Source organism: Amphiprion ocellaris, chromosome 16 (genome assembly GCF_022539595.1).
Source record: "Amphiprion ocellaris isolate individual 3 ecotype Okinawa chromosome 16, ASM2253959v1, whole genome shotgun sequence".
Lineage (NCBI taxonomy): Eukaryota > Metazoa > Chordata > Actinopteri > Pomacentridae > Amphiprion > Amphiprion ocellaris.
This window is the reverse complement of record NC_072781.1, coordinates 24,401,785-24,423,075: the sequence shown is the minus strand read 5'-3', so window position 1 is coordinate 24,423,075 and position 21,291 is coordinate 24,401,785. Positions and strand designations below refer to the sequence as shown.

Sequence of the window (21,291 nt, the reverse complement as noted above, 5' to 3'; positions counted from 1 at the left end):
GGATAAGATCAATGGGTATGTGCAGTAGTATAACTCTACACCAAACTTCCTTTGCATAGCTTGAACTGCCACAAAGTTCATTGATAAAACTGATAAAACATGTGAGGTAAGTAGGTCATCACCTTAAGCAACACTTTTACATTCAACAAAATGATTTAGACTTTGTTAATGCAGAATTATCGACTAGCACCCATCTCAGCAGTGTTGTTTCCAGCCTCAGACAGCTGCCTTAAATGTAAAGCTATTGACAAAGTCTCCAGATGGCAAGCAGACAAAGCTAGCTGGTGAACATGGAACGTTTAACAGCTGGGTATATCCAGGGGCATCATGCATTCAGGTTCACTATCCCAAAAATTGAATTCATCCTACAAATTCATTTACAACACCAAATAACTATACATGGATGAGTCCATGTATAGCTTCTCCTTTTAAAAATCATTATTGATCCAGATTTAAGAGACAAAGATTAAAAAGTCCTACATATTTTATCCACTGTTCACTATTGTATTCAATAGCAGAAGAAAATGATGGGTGAGTAAAGGAGCTTTATTCTCAAGCAGCTATTTAAGATAATTTAAGAAAGTTCACATTTTCAGAATGTAGCTTTTATTTCTGCTCAGCTAGTCTACATTCTATGCATTGATCTCAACATATTTTTTTTACTCACACTATAAAAGTGCTCTCCTGTGGGCAGTCACCTGTTTTAAAAAACCTATGTTGATGCTGCAGAGCTAATTTTTGTGACAAAAACAATCATTTAGGTGCAAATTAACAGCAAAGACAAAGGCTAACATGATGGCTAAGTGACTTTAAATGAAGCAATTTTGCGTTTTTTGGTTATTTACTTTGCAAACTGTTTTTATGGTGTGCACTGATATTAGTTATTCATATTTGAAACTGTGTAACACCAGTTTGTGATGATTCTTCTTGACTTTCACAGTCTCTATTAGGTCCACTGTTAAGGAACCCAGTCACCTAAACAGAAAAGACCAATCAGAATTAGATCTGAATGTAAAGATACAGAAAAGATTTAACATTTTCTTAACAAATCAAAATAAAGATTCTCTGGTCATTAATTAAACCTTTGAAAATGTTGCTGTCTATCAAAGTTAAATATTTAAAAGTATATTCTCCATGAAAATGTTCCCTTACTGCCTTAAAATGGCTTAGATGTAACAGGGCCTCCTATGGAATGTGTAGATTTATACAGTACCTGACACTATCTGCACAGTCGGAAGTTATAATGCTGGACAAATTCATCCACATATGTTTGAACCAGAAACAAAGAATAATAACTCAGAAAATTCCACTCTACAAGCTGCCAGCATTAGTTCCTTGAGTTTGTTCTTTGTGAAACCCTTGAAATCTGAATCCAAACGTATGAGGCTCTCCTCAGTACGTCCAGTTTCAAGATGGAAATACTCAGTCATGATGCTGACCACTTATTTTTGTCATTATATGTCTCCCAGCAGAAAAAAAAACACAACATATGGACATGCTAATGACATAAAAAAAAAAAAACAGATTTTCACTTGTCTCTGAAAAATGGAATTGAATGATTTATATAGTAATTAAATCTGAAATATGTGAGGGTTATGCATATTACACATTAGGATGACAGATAATAAAGATACAGTTTCTCAGTTTGCTTTCATATATAAACTGCAGGACTGCATTAACATGATTCCTCACACTCATAAATGAAGAATGAGTTACTTATTTAATTTCAAGCTGCAGTTCTTATGAAAAAATGATGTGTGGACACTGAATTTCATATTAACATTGCATCATTGTTGTGGTTCTCTCTTACATCTCTGTATGTTGGATTCACAGTCATTTACAGCAATGTACATTTCAGCTCCTTTGCCTTGCACAAGGCCACACCAGAAAAAATGAACGCAAATAGCTGACATTCACAATTTGTTCTGGCTTTAATGTTCGTGTGATGAAGGCTTCAACAACATTTATTAAAGAACTTGTGTAAAATACTGAGTAAATGTTACAATGGCTACTTTCATCAACTCTCAAGTTATTAGACAGACTCATACTGAGCTGTGTGCTACATTCAGGAGACATTGCTCCATCCTTCACTTTAACACAGATAATGCGCAGCATATAACGCATTTGATATAGTAAACACTTCAATGTAACAGACTGGTGAGGCTGCAGAAGCTTGAAGTTTTGTCTATTTCACTCGTGAACATCTTACTGCTTAAGTGAAAAACCCTCAATCTCCACTTATTAGCTCTTTCTGGAGTTTCAAGCACTTCATGTGGCTGATGTTCTAATGACAACTGTGTCATGTGCTGATGAAGACCCTCAAAGCACATTGTTGTACAAGAAAATGCCCCTATGTGGACCACGTGGACTACTATGTCGGCAACTGCTACAGATTATGTACACCGATCACGCTTAACATTATGACCGCCTGCCTAACATTATGTTGGTCCCCCTGATGCTGCAAAAACTCCTCTGAGGGCATGGACACAGGACCTCTGGGGATGTCCTGTGGCACCAGGATGGTGGCAGTGAATTCTGTGGGTCCTGTGGGTTGCAGGGTGGGGCCTACCTAGATCAGACTTATCCTGTTACATCCCACAGATGCTCAATAAGATTTGGATCTGGGGAATGTGGAACCCAGGTGAACATCTTAGCTCTGTCATGTTCCCCAGGCCACTGCTGAGCAGTTCTTGAGGTGTGTTGGGGTGCATTGTCCTGCTGGAGGTGGAAACTGGCATCAAGGACTGCTGTTGCCATGGGAGGTGTCTGGTTGTTGGAATGCTTGGGTGGTACATGTCAAACATCCACTTGAATGTTAGGACTCAAGGTTTCCCAGCAGAATGTTACATAATAAAAAGATGATTAATGTTTGTCATTTCACCTGTCAGTCGTCATAATGTTGTGGCTCATCAGTGTATACAGTGAACCTACAGAGTTAACACCTGAATCTGCAGCTTCCCACAGCTTAACAAAGTTTTACAGTGAGTTTATAGTGAACTGAGCTCTGGTCATCACTCAGCTTTACTATTTTGGCTCAGACTAGAAAACAGAACTAAAAGAAAGTGAATACTGTTGCATTCAGCAGGTTGTCAGAAGCACAACTCAAAAATGAGTGTTGCTCCATAACTGCTGGGTGTGTAACTAAGCAAACATTTGCTAACAGTACAAGTGATGATACATCAGTGTGTTTAAACTGAACATTTCAAGTTTGCACACACTTGTGTATACTTAGCATACTTCTGCGTGATGCAGTGTGGCTTTGTTACTCTATGCAAATGAGCTATGTCCTCTGGTAATACAAATTATGGTCGTCTAAGCAAAACATATTAAAGTTTTGTTCAAACAATTTCAATGTCCTGTAGGAAAATCATTTTATTCAAATCATATGGAAATATGTGAGGGAGACATAAACTGTCCCAGGAATGACTCAGAGATAACATTGCATCCACTCCCTATGTCTCCAGCACAAAACTGCGCACAGACCTCCCCTCCGCTAAAGAAAGCGTTTTCTCATGCTAAATTCCCATGCTAACTAAGCACACTCTCTTGGGATACATACATCAGCTCTACATGATGGATGCCCGAGTGCAGCTGCAGATAAAACTTCATGTTGACCGCGTCTTAATACATCATTACATGGCTGAATCCTTGCTCCTTTGGAGACATGAGAAAGCCTGATTATTTCCAGGTTTGCCTATTTTTAGATAAGCAAATTTAAGCAGTAGAGAGATGGGGGTCAAAGTGCACATACTTGCTTGCAGTCTGGAATTCCAACATAATTTTTTCCATTACCCAGAGTGCAGAAGGAGGGGCTGCAGGCCAGTGTGTAGAACTTCTTTATCAGCAGTGGACAAAACCCACAAACACACACATACATTTTATTACCCCCTCCTTACGCTCCCCCTGTGGGATATCCTGCCTGGAGCTAGCGGTGTAGTATTTACTGACCCTCATGGAACGCATTACCTGTGTTGTTATCTGTTTGCACACAGACCTCCACACATATTTGTCTGGTTATTTTTAGGACCATTTCCACTGTTTCTAACTTCGAGCTGTTTGATTAGCACTGAGTGTTGAAGGCAAGCAAACCTGAGCAGAAACAATCCCACAGAGCAATATGGGAATATGGGAGCAACTGGGATACAGTATCCAGGGAATTCATGTTTTATCTGAAATTGCTTTGAAGGACTAATTGGACGTATTGGGAAATGTACTCGCTTACGTCCTACCAAGGATTAGATTAGGAGATAATATGGATGCTGTTGTCATGTCTCTGCTAGGATTATAAAGTAGAGGCAGAGATTACTGGTTTAAGTTTGCGTCACAAACTTTCACAAATTAACACATTACGGATGATATAATCCACACACACAGAAAACATATGTTTATTTCCAGGTCAGAAAAGTGCAGCCAATGTTGGTGCTTTAAAGCTGCATTCTTCCTACCAGCCACCAGGGGGTGACATGTCTGATTGCAAAAAGAAATTTGATCTATGAGAAAATTACTACACCTCTCACTTGATCTGTTACTGCAGTAAACACCTTCATCATAACTTTGTCATGCCAGTTGCTAGTTAAATGTCTCCTTCAATACAGAATGGTATTTAATTTGTCATTTTTGTCCAACCGAGAGGAAAATAGATGATGAAGCAGGGTGTTTTTGTAGGAACTACCTTGTGATTGACAGGTGGGTGATGTGGCTATCACTACATCCATCTTTTACATATAGTCTGTGGGGTTATAGAGGATAGTAATATTACTGTTTGCTGACTGGGAACAGGGACATTTTTGGAGTTTTGCCATCACTGTAAAGTTGAGATTAACTTAATCCCCAGTAAAAACCAGCTTGATATTCTAATATTTGGGGTTTAGGGGCAAATGAGATAATAACATCTTGATTTTTGAAATCCAGAAGTCAATTCAGACTTGTTTCGCTACTTTCTTTGGGCAGAGCTAGGTCCCCTGCTCCCAGCCTCTAAGCTAACCTAAGCTAAGCTAGCTGGTGTCTGGCTCAAGCTACATTTTCAGCATACAGAAATGAAAGTGGTTCTTGTCAAATTCTTGGTGAGAAACTGAATAAGAATACTTATCATAATTACATACTATTAGTCTAGTTATTTACTGACATGTTTATTAATTTTAACAGAAACAAAATGTCATTTTAGGTGAAAGCTGACTACTGCCTTATTAATGTGGCATGTTGGTGTGTTACATAAATAGGGTCTAAAATAGGGACTTCAGGTCTTTGTGGGTAATGGGGTTCCAGTGTGTAGAAGCTCTTTTGTAAATATATGGAATGTAGACTGACAGTTTCTGTTTTGGTCAAGAAAAACCCCATAGGTCAAACTTGCCAAACTATTTTTAAGTCAATGGAAAAAGACTTTTGTGTTCACTGTCGTACTATAAATACGCTGATGCTCTTTTATTTCTGTCTGAGAAATGATAGACAAATTCAGCCTTTATGTTTCTTGCAACAGACAAAATTACCAAGCAACCTGTCAGTGTTTCGTGCTTTATTACTCTGCCAAGGAACGTGGCGGAGTTGGGTGATGATCGGCATAGCTTGTCCGTCTATCTGTCTGTTAGCAACATTACTCAAAAATGGACTAAGGGATTTGGATGAAATTTTCAGGGAAGGTCAGAAATGACACAATGACCAACCATCCATCCATTATCTATACACCACTTAATCCTCATTAGGGTCGCGGGGGGGGCTGGAGTCTATCCCAGCTGACTCGGGTGAAGGCAGGGGACACCCTAGACAGGTCACCAGTCTGTCGCAGGGCTACATATATAGACAAACAATCACTCTCACATTCACACCTACGGGCAATTTAGAATGATCAATTAACCTCAGCATATTTTTGGACTGTGGGAGGAAGCCAGAGAAAACCCACACATGCACAGGGAGAACATGCAAACTCCATGCAGAAAGATCCCGGGAAAGCCGGGACGCGAACCAGGGATCTTCTCGCTGCAAGGCGAAAGTGCTAACCACTACACCACTGTGCAGCCCCACAATGACCAACTGATTAGATTTTGGCAGTGAGGTGGCTTATAGTCTGGATCCATGGATTTGTTAAAGATTTCTGTATCACTGCGAGAGAGCGGCACAGCGGCACTGTAACTATGACTACAAGTGAACACTATGTCAGCTACCTGCTGAGGACTTATCAGGACTTATCCATCAGAAATTATACAAGGAACAATTAATTATATTGTAGGGGTGTTTCCGAGTCCCGTCAATTCCCGCTGCCCGCTACATATTTAGGTCGCGCAATTCAGTATCCGTACATAACTTACACATACATAACACATGCCTCTGCTCAGCGCAAGGTCATTTTGTTTGTGGGTATATCTATAGTAAATGTCAGGCCTGCGGCTGCTGGGCCCAGATAGTGCTTTCTTCCCTTTTCCTCTGCCCTTTTCTCTCTCTCTCTAGGTGTGTGCGGTTGAGACTGCAGCCGCAGGTGTCTCCAATCCATAATCATCATCAACTGGCAGGAGTGGGTGGAAAGCAACCAATCAGACTCCAGTCTCACAGCAATATAACCTGACGCCACTCACCTCTCAGTGCTGGATCGTGAAACAAACCAGTAATCAGCTCGTTGCATGTCATGCCAGCCTCCGTATTTACTCACTTGAACCTCTGGTAATCTTGGCTGTTTTTCCCTCTGTTCCCGCATTGGATCCACCTGCTCCTGTTCCGTTCCTCCTGGTTCCTATGTTGGTCATCTCCAGTCCTCTGCAGAATTGTGTTCTCAGTTGCTCAGTCCACCGTCAAGGATCTACTCACCTGAACAGCAAACCACCTCTGGCATCCATCCATATCAACTCGTCGCTGCAGTCTCTCTCTCCACACACACCCAGGGTTCTCAAACCGTCAGCCTCTAACCACGACCAAAACCCCTGTCCAGCAATTCCCTTCCTGGAGGAACCTGTCACTCTCTGCTACAGTTAAGACCCCCAGTTCGAGCATCTGTTTATTCCAGTAGTCTAGTTTAGTTCGAGTTTCTGTTCTCGCTTCGCTATTTTGTATTTAAGTTTTGCGTAGTATTCAGAATATTCTGGTTAACTCTGTGTTCTAGTAGCTAAAGTAATTCCTTATACCAGGATTTGATTGATAGTTCTGAGTCGAGTATTCTCCAAGGTTTCCTAGTATTTCTCTTTCTTCCCTAGGTCTTACCTACCCTGAGTTAGAACTGGTTATTTTTTGTAATGATACCTCCTTTCCCATAGGAGTCCTGAAGAGTTCAGTATAGCCTTTGTTCCAATTTAGTTTGAATATTTCCGGTTGTAGTCTTCCTGTCTAGTTTGTACTTCTGTTTTTGAATATCTGTAAAATAAACCTTTTTCTTAATTGTTGAAATGGTCTGCTGTCTCATTTACTGCACCTGAGCCTCTAGAAATCGTAACAGTAAATGGCTGCATTCTATAGTGCTGTGATTTCTGCCACAAATTTTTTTAAGATTTCAGCTGTCGGAAACCATACAACGACTGAGCAACCTCGGCAGAGTACTACGCATTGAGTGCTTTTCTTGTTTTAAAGGTGACTGATCATTTCAAATGTCTACATGACTCGAGCTCAAGTCAGAATCTGTTCACAAAATTGATAACTTGTATCAAACTCAACTCAAATATCAAAAAACACTGGCAACATGATGTGGACCAGAAAATCAATAGCTTTTGATGCCATTCAGTCTTGAGCCTTTCAACTTGAAACTACCCGATACCTTAAGGAGTCTAAAAAGTAGGGTGTGTGTGATTCTATTTATTCTCAAATTGAAACCTAATTATTTCAAGCTTCCAGATTCACAACACTGTCCAGTCATGTTACCAGATAAAACCTTGACAAACTAATGTTATGTTGTGAGTGCCACTTTTCACATTTGCGTTCAAAAGCTACAAGGTGGTTGAGAACAAATTTCAGTATGTAGTATGCTGTCTTATGACGGCACCCAACTGTCACTCAAAGTGGCCACATCCTTAATTATGCATAACTTTAAGCCTAAATACAATTTGAAGGGGTTAATGACATAAATACTCCCTTCTTGTAAAGTTGTAATGAACGAGTAAATAAGATGTAGAGATTGGAATTATTCCTTTGTCCCAGTCTGTAAACATGTTTTTACTGCTGTAAAGCTGGACATTTTAACATGGGGTCAATGGAAATTGATTTTCTTTTGGAGTCTGCCTTCACTGGCCATTGAAGGAACTGCAGTTTTTGGCACGTGTGCTGGTACTAGCATGTTGTAGCTGACAAGTTTTAAAATGGTCGTCTCACAAGCTTTAGTGGTTTACTGGTGCTGATTGGTTTCTTTTGCTATTTAATGCTGAGCTTTCTGAGTTCCGTTTGAAGTGAGGCACCAACGTCATTGTCCTCTCCTTGCTCTTCTGCCTTCTTCATCCTCTCTCTCTCCTTCTTCTGCCTATTAAGGACAGTGCTAATGGTATTATTTTTAGCTTTGTCTTCTTTAGGCCTCCCTCTGAGTAAAACTATTAACTCTCAGTCATCCAAACCCAGTCTGACTTAGTGTATACATATACAGGAACAAAATTTGAACTTATGATAAACATTAGTCAGTCAGACTAAGAATGTTCAAGTACAGTCCATGCAATTACAGAGCTCTGGGTATAATATTCTGAAAAGGAGATAACATTGAGTTTGGATTGTTTTCAGAGGTTGTCTTATCCATTTTTAATTAAAGCTCTGGATGCGTACACACACCAGACTACACACACAATAGAACTGGCACTGATTTCTTTCCCTTGAATGTTATCATTATCCTCTTCTGTGTCTGAATGACTGATAATGGATATTCTGCAGCATATCGTGTTCACGCATACAGAACATGGTGAGACAACATATAAATAAACATACATTCATGCAAACTAAAACATGACACAGAAGTCATACACACACACACGCGCACACACACACACACACACACACACACACACACACACACACACACACACACACACACACACACGCATACAAAGACACTCTGTCATGCCAGACACAGCTGTGAGCACTTGCATTTTGGCGATAATCTCTCAGCTCTCTTCAAAGACTCTTAGTGAGCCATGACTGTGGTCCCCCTCCCCAAACAAACACACACACGCACACACACACACACACACACACACACACACACACACACACACACACACACACACACAGACACACACTACCCTGATGCTGTTAACATAATAACAGTATGAGCCATGCTTTAGTCATTTGAGATTGCCACCGTTTCCTTGTATCATGTCTGCACAGGGGGGCACTCACTAAATATGGTTTTATCCAGAACAATTCACACAAAATTCAAACAGCAACATTTTTGAGGCTTAAACATCTATCCAACCTATCAATGAAGTTAGCTCTCACTCTTATTTTGTTACTCCATCCATCCTCTTGGAAGCAGAAGCTCATTGCGCTGTGATCCGGCGTGTCATATGCCTGTTCTAAGCTGTTGACCTCAAACTACCTTTGACTGGAGTGGGCTATTTATGGTCCTGGGCTCCCTCAAATTCATCAAGGGAGATCACATCATGCTGCATGAAAAGCATGTGTGTAATTAATAGATGATGATCTGTGAAATGACGCAGACAAGTCACGCTGTGTTTCTGCCAGATGTTAGGGTTCACAAGTTAAAAGGTGACAAAAAGCAACAGCACTGATCATTTTTTCTTCCCAGAATCTGGCAGATGACCACAACTGTCATCCCAGTGCATCGTGTTGTACATAATCAATTCGACCTGTTTACCCCAATCAGGTGTACTACACAGCCTAAGGTAGCACTCAAACATCACTTGGGGTTACTTGAGTTTTTCCCGCTCAGTCCTAAACAGGTAAGCTATTGCTGGATGAGCAATATGTTGTCAACAAACAGGTTTTGTGATGCCAGGAAAAAAGTCAGCGTCAGCTATTCTCATTCACAATAATCCATGCATGTGGGCTTGGCTGTGTTTCTGAGCACCCTTGGCAAAATCCAGTTACGCTCACTGATTTGGTTTCCAGTCTTTTAACATGAAATTTTCCAAGCTCTTCTTGCCAAAACCTAAACAGGAAATCCGTAGATCAAAGAGTGCGTATCCACATTTGGCAAATTGTATTTAGGTCTGTGGAAGAATCATGCATGTAATGGAAAGAGCAATTATAGCTTGAATTGTGTAGTACAACATGTTGGGACATGATAGGCTAGAACCATTTTAGCCTTCTGTTAATGACTGCTGACTGAGCCCAGTTACATAGACTTATGTGGTAGCTATCTGCTGTTAGGAATGCAACAGTTCTAGAGGTTATTTTCAAGGCAGTTATAAAGGTCACACCATTTTGATCTCAAAAATCCTATATTGTATGGCTACACTTATGAATACACTGAAACAAGCTACATTACCACTTATTTCATTTGTTCACTCCATGTCATTCAGCGCAAAGGTTTTGTTGTCATCTTGCAAGCAAGCTTTATATAAACTCAGCAAATTACCATATATGTCCTGATAGAAAGCGTTCTGGTAGTACACAGGTCAAAGACAGGTATTAAAGATGGACAACACAACACATTTTAATATTAGCAATTTCATCTCTATAGTCTGACAGAGTGTCAGTTACTACTGACTGCTAAAGAATCACATCTCAAACTACAGCTTCTCGCAGTTTTCATCTCTCTGTTCGGATGTTGAAGTTTCACAACCAAAAGCAGTCATGGATTATTTCAGATGCCTAATTCATTTAGAAATTGAAAATTATATAAGAACATAATATGTTGTAAAGATTTACTGCTATGTGTTTATTTTGTCTTTTTGTTCCGTAGTGGTCAAAAATCACTGGAAGCAACTTTTAAAGTTATCTGGCATGGAAGCTAAAGGGGACATATAATGTTTTTCTTTATTTTTCATGTTCTGCTGCAGGCACAGCATGCCTTCATATTTAAACTATGGTCCTCTTGGTAAATTTGTGTACACTACCATTCAAAGGTTTGGGGTCACCCAGGCAATTGCATGATTTCCATGAAAGCTGACACTTTTATTCATGTGCTAACATAATTGCACAAGGGATTTCTAATCATCAATTAGCCTTTCAACACCATTAGCTAACACAATGTAGCATTAGAACACGGGAGTGATGGTTGCTGGAAATGTTCCTCTGTACCCCTATGGAGATATTCCATTAAAAATCAGCTGTTTCCAGCTAGAATAGTCATTTACCACATTAAAAATGTCTAGACTGGATTTCTTATTAATTTAATGTTAATGTTGTAGTGACCTCAAACTCTTGAACGATAGTGTACATCTTGCAAAACAGTCTACTTATAGGATTTAATAAACTCCAGCATGCAAATCACCAACGGAGCAGGGAGATACAGTTTGCTAGCTACGTTAACTGTAGTACTGCCTGACAGCAGACATTTTCTACTTCAGTTGGCATTTTTGCTCATTTCCTACACTTACATCTATTACCAGGGCATATATAGAAGTTTTTTTGATGTTGTTTTTGATTAAAGACCAGAACTACTACTATGTTACAAAATATACAAATAATGAGCATAACATTTACCAAACAGAATCCTGTTATCCTGCTGTGATCTTTGTTGTTGTGGATGTTCTTGGACTCTCAGGTTCAAACATATATGAATGGATTTGAGAAGTTACTATTTTTGACCAAGAACAAGAAATAATGTTATTTTGTAGGTTTACAGTGGGCAACTCCACACTAACAAGAGGCTGAAGTTGCGCTCACAAGCACCAGGCTTCCGGAAGCCGGCCAATGAAAAGAAAGTGGGGTTTTAGGAAGGGGGGCCTTAAAGAGCCTGGAGCTACTGGACTGCATGAGATAAATAAAGATAAAAAAACAACTCTGAAATATACTTCAATGAAATCCCTGAAAATACAGGGGCAGAAATCCACATATGTCCCCTTGAAAATGATGTTGTTGTGTTTCTGTCAAAGTCTCGACTTAAAAAAACACAGTGTGATTGATTAATTTAATACTAATGCAATTTAAAAGCAGTTTCAAATAGACTTGTTTGGTATTGTTAGGTGTTAGGTCTCAGTATCATGGATGAAGTAGTCTGCTGTCACTGGAGGCACCTCCAGATGTGTCTATTTTGTTTTCACACTCTAGGCCACACATGGATATCGTGATGAAATATCAGCCAAAAAAAAACATAGCAGATACCAACATGTAAAAAATCCAACCCCAGACTGTTAGGTGTGTTCTGTGTCTCTCTCCCACAACTTGCCTAGTTCTCTTCATAGTGAAAATTCCTTAACAGTAAACGTAAGCAGAGATGGCTGCCAGTAACACGTTAATTACACCAGGTGTACATTTTGTGACTAGTCCGACATGCCTGAGCTGGCCACAGTAGTAGTGAGGCAAGCATCATGTCCTCCCACCCATCTTTGCCAAAAGGAATCCATCATTGATTCAGCTGTGGTGACAGTGATATGTAGCCAGTGGACATACTTATTTAGGCTGAAATTTTGAGTACACGTGCTCTGCAACATTTGTTTCTTCTTGGAACATGACATGAGCTAAAGCCATCAATCACATTTGTGGACAAACATACAATAAATAGGTATGGAATTTTACTGCTGCCAGCAAGAAAAAGAAAAACAGATCAGTGTCACTTTAATAACAAGAAAAGCATCCAGAGAGCGCAATCCTTGATCAAGACTGTTCATTCAGCCATATGGTATTGTCAGAAATGCAACATTTTTTTTTGTAGAAATACAGCATTTTTTTGTATAAATGCAGCATTTGTTTACTTGTTATTGATGATCAGAAATCACCACAACATAAAATGTGGCCATTTAACATAGATGTACCCACAAACAAAATGACCTTATGCTGAGCACAGCCATGTGTTATGCATGTGTTCATAAAGGACACATGTGTTATGCATGTGTACTTTATGAACGGATACGAAGTCACGTGACCTAAATATGTAGCGGGTGGTGGGAATTGATGGGACCCAGAAACACCCCCACAATTTAATCAATTGTTCCGTGCATAATTTCCGACAGATAAGTCCTGATAAGTCCACAGCAGTCGGTTTGTAGTAGGATCACAATCATGTGATCGTCAGCAGGCAGCTCACGTCATAGTTACAGTGATGCCGTGTCGCTATCTTGCAATGATCCAGAAATCTTTAGCAAATCCGTGGATCCAGACTATCAGCCGCATCACTGTCAAAATCTTATCATTTGGTCCTTGTGTAATTTCTGATCTTCCCTGAAAATTTTATCCAAGTCCGTTAGCCCGTTTTTGAGTAATGTTACTAACAGACAGACAAACAGACAGACAAACCAACACCGAGCGTCACATAACTGCCACGTTCCTTGGTGGAGTAACAAGATATTCTTACATTATTATGACGTACAAGCTTTTCATAGAGCAATAAACTGTCGTTTTTATAATAATATGCTATTTATTTAGTGGTGATGTGAACTTCTTGAACAAGACCCTCTTGTTTGTGGTGAAAGGACAATATAAGGGATAAGGTTTGTTTACACGATTTGATGGACTTCTATTTCATGCCATGCCTGGGTGCAGAAATGGTGACATTCTGTACTGTCACAGTGGAAAATGTTATGAGGAAGTAAGTGAACACAAAGAAGGATTTTAAAATGCATGAGGCATGAGACTTTGGATATAAGCGTGTTGTTTGTGACATGCAATTAACACATGTTTCTTGCATCTTCAGCTGTGACCAATTCCAAAATCCCTGTAGCTATGGGTTACAATAACATCATCTGAAGAGCAATCACCATTCTAAAATTGGCAAGTTTTGCACAGGATTTGGGCCATGTAGTAAGGAAGTCTTGTTTAGTTTTTCTTTTGTGAATTATTCATTTTAATCACATTCCTCACCTCCCTGTATGCAAATGTTCCACCAAAACAATTCCCCTGTCAGTATTTTAAGGGAAACTCAAAGTCACATCTTTGGCTTAGCTGTGTCCAATACAATTGTGATTGGCTTAAAGAAATATTTTTTAAAAAAGCCAGAGCATTTTCCCACCAGTAGTAGAATGATAATGAGTTGCAGTCAGACCATTCTCCAGCGCTGTCATGTTTCTGTAAAGAATAGTCTGACTATACAGAGAAATTAGTTTGATTCTCTGGAGGTAGCCATGATTTCTCATTGATCAGCTGTGGAGACGACTGTCTCTACAGCACTATGTCAGTGCTGGAGAATGGTCTGAATGCACCTCATTATCATTTTGCTACTGTGAGAAGAAATGCTCTGGCTTGATTAAATTTCTGTTGTGTTGAAATAACGTGAACATATCTTGAAAAATAATACAATACAGATCTGTCATTCTTTCTAATGTGACAGCAATACACTGCCTTAACTAGGGTGTTGCATTATTCTAGGCATGTCTCTGTACCTTGATGTTGCTCATTAAAAGTACAATTTTAATCTTGTTGTTTTTTAAAAATATAAATCACTCTATCAACCCCTACAATAGTCTGTCTCACTGGATGTAAGCTACAGTTAGCCTCGTTTTTTATTATTATTATTATTATTATTATTATTATTATTATTATTATTATTATTATTATTATTATTATTATTATTATTATTTCATGTGGAATGTTTGGTCTTATGTTTTATTTTGTAATAATTAATGCATTTTCTTATGTAATATTTTGCATATTTATTATATAAAGTGGAGAGGAACAACTCCCCTGTAACACAAAGAGACCTTCAGCAGAACCAGTCTGAGGGAGGCTGGCCATCTGCCTCGACTGGTTGGGGTGAGGGTTAAAGGGGGAGCGAAAAGGAAAGCAGAGACAAACAGACAACAAGCAAGACAATATAAACACGGGCCAAATCAACTGGACAGGTAGACTGTAGATTAGACCTGTACAGCTCCAAAGCCAGAAACACCTGAGGGACGTACAGAAAGAGACAGGGGACAGAGAGGACAAAGTTCAAACTACAGAAGAGAAAACACACAAAGTGACATGCGATGACAAATTTAACTGTAGGAGGAAATGACAATGACTGACACCTTAGACAGGATGAAGAAGACAACCTACAATAGCAACAGAGTACAAGAGAAAAGCCAGTGAAGTCAGGCAGTCAACGAGAGCAGTTTCAAGAAGAACTAAAAGCAAGGGGCAATAGGTGAGCCTTTGATTGAGATTTGAAATTGCTAATAGTGGCACAGAAGTGTTATGGTGACCAAAAAAGCCTTGTCACCTTTGGTTTTGAGGCGTGAATGTGAAGCCGAGAGGAGTAACTGTGAAGATGGCTTAAGAGGCCTTGGGGCAGAAAGCAGAGACCACACATCTGTAATCTATTGTTTATTATCTGTTTCTTAACAAACAGCACAATTCTCAACTAACTCAATTCTGTAATTAACTTGAAGTCCATGTAAGTGAGCCACAGCCTGGGTGATGTGCTGCTGTTTAGGTAATGTTGGACTGTCCCAGAGGCTGTAAATATGCCCTAGAATAAAGTGGAAGTGGCACAAACATAAGCCAGTTATCTGATTTGAAAAGAAATTAAATTTGCAGTCATGGTTACGAACAACACAGGAGGAGAAAGTGAGAGAGACCCACGGTGGGTGTGGGATAGCCCCGTGCTGTCCGATAATGGACGCAGCGGTGTGAGCCGCAGGGGCTGCGGCGTTTACGGTGCTCTGGCCCTTTAAGGCAGCGCCGTGTTTCCATTGGCGCGGTGACGTCATATCGCGGCGGCTCCAGCCTATCGTGTGAGCGGTGAAGGAGCTGGTCCTGGCGGAGCGTCCTGCTGTAAGGAGGGAGACTTCCACACTGCACAAAAAGCCAGGCGAGCAGCCGTCGCTGGAATGAAGCAGAGCCCTCCAGCACTCGCCATGGATTAAAAACGGAAACTTTTACGATGGCTCTGAACGTGAAAAAGTAGCCCGAGAAGCTAACCGCCGCCACCGCCGGACCCTCCACTGCAAAGCAACTCCTGGTAGATGCACAGCCACCGCTGAAAAAAATATGCTCCAGCCAAGCCGCCTCAACCCCGGCTTCAAATTCCCCGTGTTTTAACCAGTTTCGTGAGACATTCGCTGGCCTTTCTTTTACATTTACGTTTGTTTCTCTTAACGTTTTTACCTTTAAAGTCCGCTGTACAAGTCCCCGACCGACCTGCGAGAGAGAATTATGGCAGGGAAGCTGACAGCAGCGCAAGGCACTGGGATACTGCTGGTTACAGCCAACGTTGGATCCCTGTTCGAGGATGTGAGTTTGTCCACTGATAAACTGTCTGTCACCGCTGTCTCCACACACCACTGCTGTGTTTTCTCTCATACAGTCCCCTCCGTCTTCATGCTATGCTACACACCGTCTCAGCTGGTCACGACTCGTGTGCCAGGTCGTCTAAACAGCTCCTGTAAACACATGGGCCTGTGAGAGCCAGAACACACATGCTGTCTGTCATTGGCTCTGTGCTCTACGGATGCACTGACCCACTTTTTCTTTAAGATCTCCTGCCTGTTCTGTGTCAATGACAATGATAAGATGCCTATCACCTGTAGCCTGTCACTGCTGTGGTGTTGCCATGACCAGAATAGTCATGATCCAGGTAATCAGAGTACCTCCACTCACATGTTAGGCTGTTCGTGTGCATCACAGCAGGTTAACCCAAACTTATGCATGCTATATGAGGTTTGTTTGATTTCTTAGAAACACATTGCTGATATTGCTCTCTTGCCCTCTGCTAAATAACAAGTGGAGTATTTTGTTTACCTCCGCATCACTGGAGCTACCTCTTGCATACATCCCCTTTAGGCTTGCTGATGTTTTACACCTTGTTCATTCATATCCGCTCTGTTCTGCTGCATCTCAATGAACAAAACTTAATGGAGACAACACTGCCAGCATCACCAGCATGCTAACACAAGCAGTGTTCCTTTATTAATTCTAGATAAAGTCACATGCTGGCTATAATTAGGAAAGCAAAACCGTGCTCTGTGTAAAAATGGGTGTGTCAGGTCTCTTAAGGAATGTCCCTGTAAGTTTAATGACATCTCTGGCTGTTATCATGTATTTACGTGTTACCTTTGCCTGCATAGGGCTGCAACTTGGCACCCGATGGCACCAAATTATAGTGGGAAGTGTAATTGTTACAATTAAATGCTTCAACTTCAAACACTTTGTGTCGCTTTCAGTGTTGTGTCAATAGAGAGTCCCCCCACTTCCTCCTCTCACCCGTGTGAAGTGCTGATCCCAAACATGAGGGAAGAGCCGTCTCCCTCACTCGAGTAAGCCTATAAATAGCCTGCCTCTCACAAGCACCATGCTTTGGGTGTCTTGTGGATTTTTTTTCTCCCTCCACCAGACTTCCAACAGACTGAGCCAAAATTCACATTCAAGAATGTTTCCTACCATGGGTGTGTGTGCTGGTCATGTATAAGGCAGAGTATAGCTGGCACCCCTTACGATGAGTCTGTAGGTTGAATGAAGGCTTTGTGGATGGTTTTTAATGCTGTTTCCATTTTTAGGCCTGTTGTATATTGTGTGTCAGGCAACACAGTCTGACCTTGATCCTCTACGATAGAATGTAAAATGTGTCTGACGCTTTAGAGTTTTATATTGAGATGGAAAATATTCTTCTTGAAACTTTGCTTTGCTTCTTAGATTTAATGACTGCATTCTCTGGTGTTTACTACAATTACAAATGTAAACTCAACTCTAACAGCTTCATCATGCAGCTGTGGTGTGCTTGAACAAGGCATGCCACTCTGCAAGTATTGATTAAAGTCTCTGATGTGAGATATACGCAGATTGTTTTTCCTAGTGGACTGAATGTGAAGGACAAGAGGATAAACAAAATAAGACGACTGTGGACAGATGGAGAGAAGTGATCAATATAATCAGCTGATGTTGGCAGTGCTATGGTATGTTTTTATGCTTGTGGGAATTGTCAAGTTCATATGATTCGACGAGAATGATGCAGATAGAATTTGTCAGGCTAACACAAAGCTGTGGTAAAACTAGTTTTTGCCGTACTATGGGTGCTTTGGATTTAAAGCGAGGCTGTGCGCATATTGGAAGCAGAAATTCCACAATCATCATTTTACAACTGAAAAGCTGAATTTTTAAAAAGTAAAACATATTCTTTTACCATTTAATAAATTACACTGCTACAGTCTTAAGGCTAATTCATGATTTCCGCATGACTTCAAAAGCAGACGGTGCGCACACATGTGGCTCTATTCCTAATACAGTAGGATGACCGATCCTTAGACTGCTGTTAGAAAATTTGGGGTCACCCAGGCAGTTTCATGCTTTCCATGAAAACTCACACTTTTATTCATGTGCTAACATAACTGCACAAGCATTTTCTAATCATTAATTAGCCTTTGAACACCATTAGCTAACACAATATAGCATTAGAACACAGGAGTGATGGTTGCTGGAAATGTTCCTCTGTACTCCTATGTAGATATTCCATTAGAAATCATCCATTTCCAGCTGGAATAGTCATTTACCACATAATGTCTGGACTTTATTTCTGATTAATATAATGTTATCTTCATTGAAAAAAATGCCTTTCTTTCAAAAATAAAGGCATTTCTAAGTGACCTCAAACTTTTGAACAGTAGTGTATATCGAACACAGACACACACACGACTGTTGTGGATGTTTCTGAAAGGCCGACTGTGACTGCAGTGTCTATAGGATATAACAGCTGGCTACAGATTGGACTGTAGCACTGTGTCAGTGTGATTACTCCTGAAGTGTGCTGAGGACAGCGGGTGCACACAGCACAGGATTTCTGGAGAATTTAAAACTTCCCACTGAGTTTGAACACTGTTGATGGAAAGCATGTACAAATCAAAGCACCTCTAAAGTTCAGCAGCAACTGCTTCAATGGCAACTCTTTGAGTAATTTATTATACAGGCGTGGATGATGGAGAATCTCTCTGCACTTAAACAAACATTTGTTTTAAGCACCATTTGTTTTCCTGGTGTGTGTGCAGTCAGCACTTGCTATGCATACAATCTGCACAGTTACAAATTTTGGGCTGCACACGGATATCCGCAGAGGAGTCTGTGTGGGCTCTAGCGGACTTAGGTGGATGATGAAATAACATCCCACGGATACTTGCGGGCACATGGGCTGCACGAATTGGCTATTAGGTGGCACATTTTCTATATTGTTTTGAGTCAGTTTGCTGTTTTCATAGTACTAGGACTAGCTGTTAGTATATTTTAATTACACTCCTGAGACATGCTGCTGACAGTCTGCCGGGTGGCCACTGTCCACCCTCTTCAGTGGCTCTGGAGAGGTCGTTGACAGCCTATTGGTGTGATGGGGGTTCATTTGGGTCTGTTGCTCACATTGTAACCTGTTACTTGTTCATGTGGATGATAAATTCTAATCAACTGTGCTGTTTTTCTAAATCCATTCATATGGCACATGTACAGTCACTAAACCGATGCCTTGATGTCGAAACAGCTGTTTTACCGGTCAGCCTCAGCGTGCCATTAAGTCCATTTGAATTTTCTCAGACTCTCATCATCAGTTATTGTTTTAACTAAAGCAAAAGCCAACCATCCTCAGTCTCAAACCATTTTCTATTGTTGGCCCTCTGAGCCGTCATCTGTGAATCTAATTATGAGAGCAAACACTCTTCTCCTGACTGTCAAGATTCAACCTTTATTTGTCTTTTGTTCGGTGTCACGTGGTCATTTTTGTGTTTCTAAGGTAAAAGGTCTGTTTGCTTCCTTGCCTTTGCTGTAAGTTAACTCATTACGGCGAACATGGCAATGTAGTGTTTTAACTTGGTTAAAGTAGAGGAGCAAGAAACCACTTAGTACCTGTTGGATATCAGTGTTGTTGACAGTGTTGTACATTTGAATCACCACACACAGCGTGACACTTAAATGAATTTTTCTTCCTGTTCTTTCTGCTTCAGATGTATTCATTCCCTTCAGTCGTGCCCTGATCCCATTCCTCTCGGCTTCGCTCTGTTGTGGGGATTTTTCATGCAAAGCTGTTGCTAGATGGTGCACTATCGAGGCCTCTATCCCCTGTACCTGCTTGCTTCCTTTGGAGCAAATTTGCTTAATGTTTCTCAACCAAATAATGAGACATGTTGACCTTGAGCATATTAATTTGCTGCCGGATGTTGACGCTATCACATGAATTATACAGGATCTCTCCTCCCCAGGCTTGGTGTTATAAATTGTTTCCATCCTGAAGACACAGCGGTGAAGCACTGCAGGGGTCCCATGGGTCCTACTGGATTCCTGTACCACAGGGTGACTCTGTCACCCTGTGGTACATAATTAAGCATAGAGGAGGCCGATTAATGACACTGTTATGTCAGCTAATGGCCTCTACAATAAAAACAGACTAAAGGAGAGTTGGTATTATACTGAATATATGGATGAAAGAATATATGATGTTAGTTTTCTGAGCCAGGTGTTGCACTAACCTGAAGAATAGACTGAAGTTAATGATGGAGGAGTCTGAGCATAACTCCAGTTGGACTGTCATGTTTGGAGAGTTCTGGAGTGCTTTTTTTTCCGTATTGGTTTGTTTGAACAGGTGGACACCAATGCTGGCTAGTCTTGGGTGTCACCAAATAACTGCACGGTGACGCCTGAGGCATGAGTTCTGTTTTGAAGGAGGACGGAGGTATAGTTTGTCAAGCGTGAAGGTTATCTACTTTATCAACATACAAGTTACAGGATATGACTTTACAACGGAAAATGTGGATGTTTAAATTCATGGATGAAGAACCTAACTTCACAGAATACTCAAGTGCTGACACTTGTATTTGTATTTGACTTACGTGGCCTGAATGAGTAAATAAGCCAAAGCGGATTTGTCTGTCTTGCTTTACTTAAGTTATTAGAATTGGATACCAGTTGATTAAACCTTAAATTAAACTGCTACTATGTGGCAGCATGTAAAAAATCTTCAGCTGTGTCTGTAATGAAAGAATTTCAGCCAGATTTTTTTAGTCATCTTGTTTCATGCGCAATTCACAGAAACACTCGCTCTTGTTGTAACTGTAGCATGTTTTATGCTTCAATTCTACTTTCCTGCGTTTCATGCGTCCAACTACACTGATTGTCTTTTGGGCTCTGAGCTCTTCCAAAACGAGGCTGACCTACAGCTCAACACTGTGCCTGAGACACCAGGGCTGCTGCTGACTTGCTGGCCAGGCTGCCTCTTCTGTTTAGACTCAGTGCTGGTTTGCTTGCATTTGTGCTGCTTAAAACCAAGAAAAAGTAACAAAATAAACTCCTCCTCTGTGGTTCAGAGAAAACACACTGTAGGTGTGATTT

The 21,291-nt window shown here is 40.6% G+C and overlaps 1 protein-coding gene across 2 annotated transcripts in view; it reads left to right on the top strand.

Moving 5' to 3' along the window:
• The first annotated feature begins 15,730 nt into the window (after nucleotides 1-15,730).
• The window catches only part of LOC111565432 (inositol polyphosphate-5-phosphatase A), a 164,945-nt gene continuing 159,384 nt past the window's right edge, over nucleotides 15,731-21,291 (top strand). The window contains exons 1-2 of one of the 2 annotated variants that reach the window (XM_055018715.1): nucleotides 15,731-15,955; nucleotides 16,110-16,227. In XM_055018715.1, the coding sequence (XP_054874690.1) occupies nucleotides 16,150-16,227 (78 nt within the window). In that variant the 5' untranslated portion in view covers nucleotides 15,731-15,955; nucleotides 16,110-16,149. Of the gene's footprint in view, nucleotides 16,228-21,291 lie in introns of both variants that reach the window. The other variant, XM_055018716.1, reaches the window with a different exon arrangement.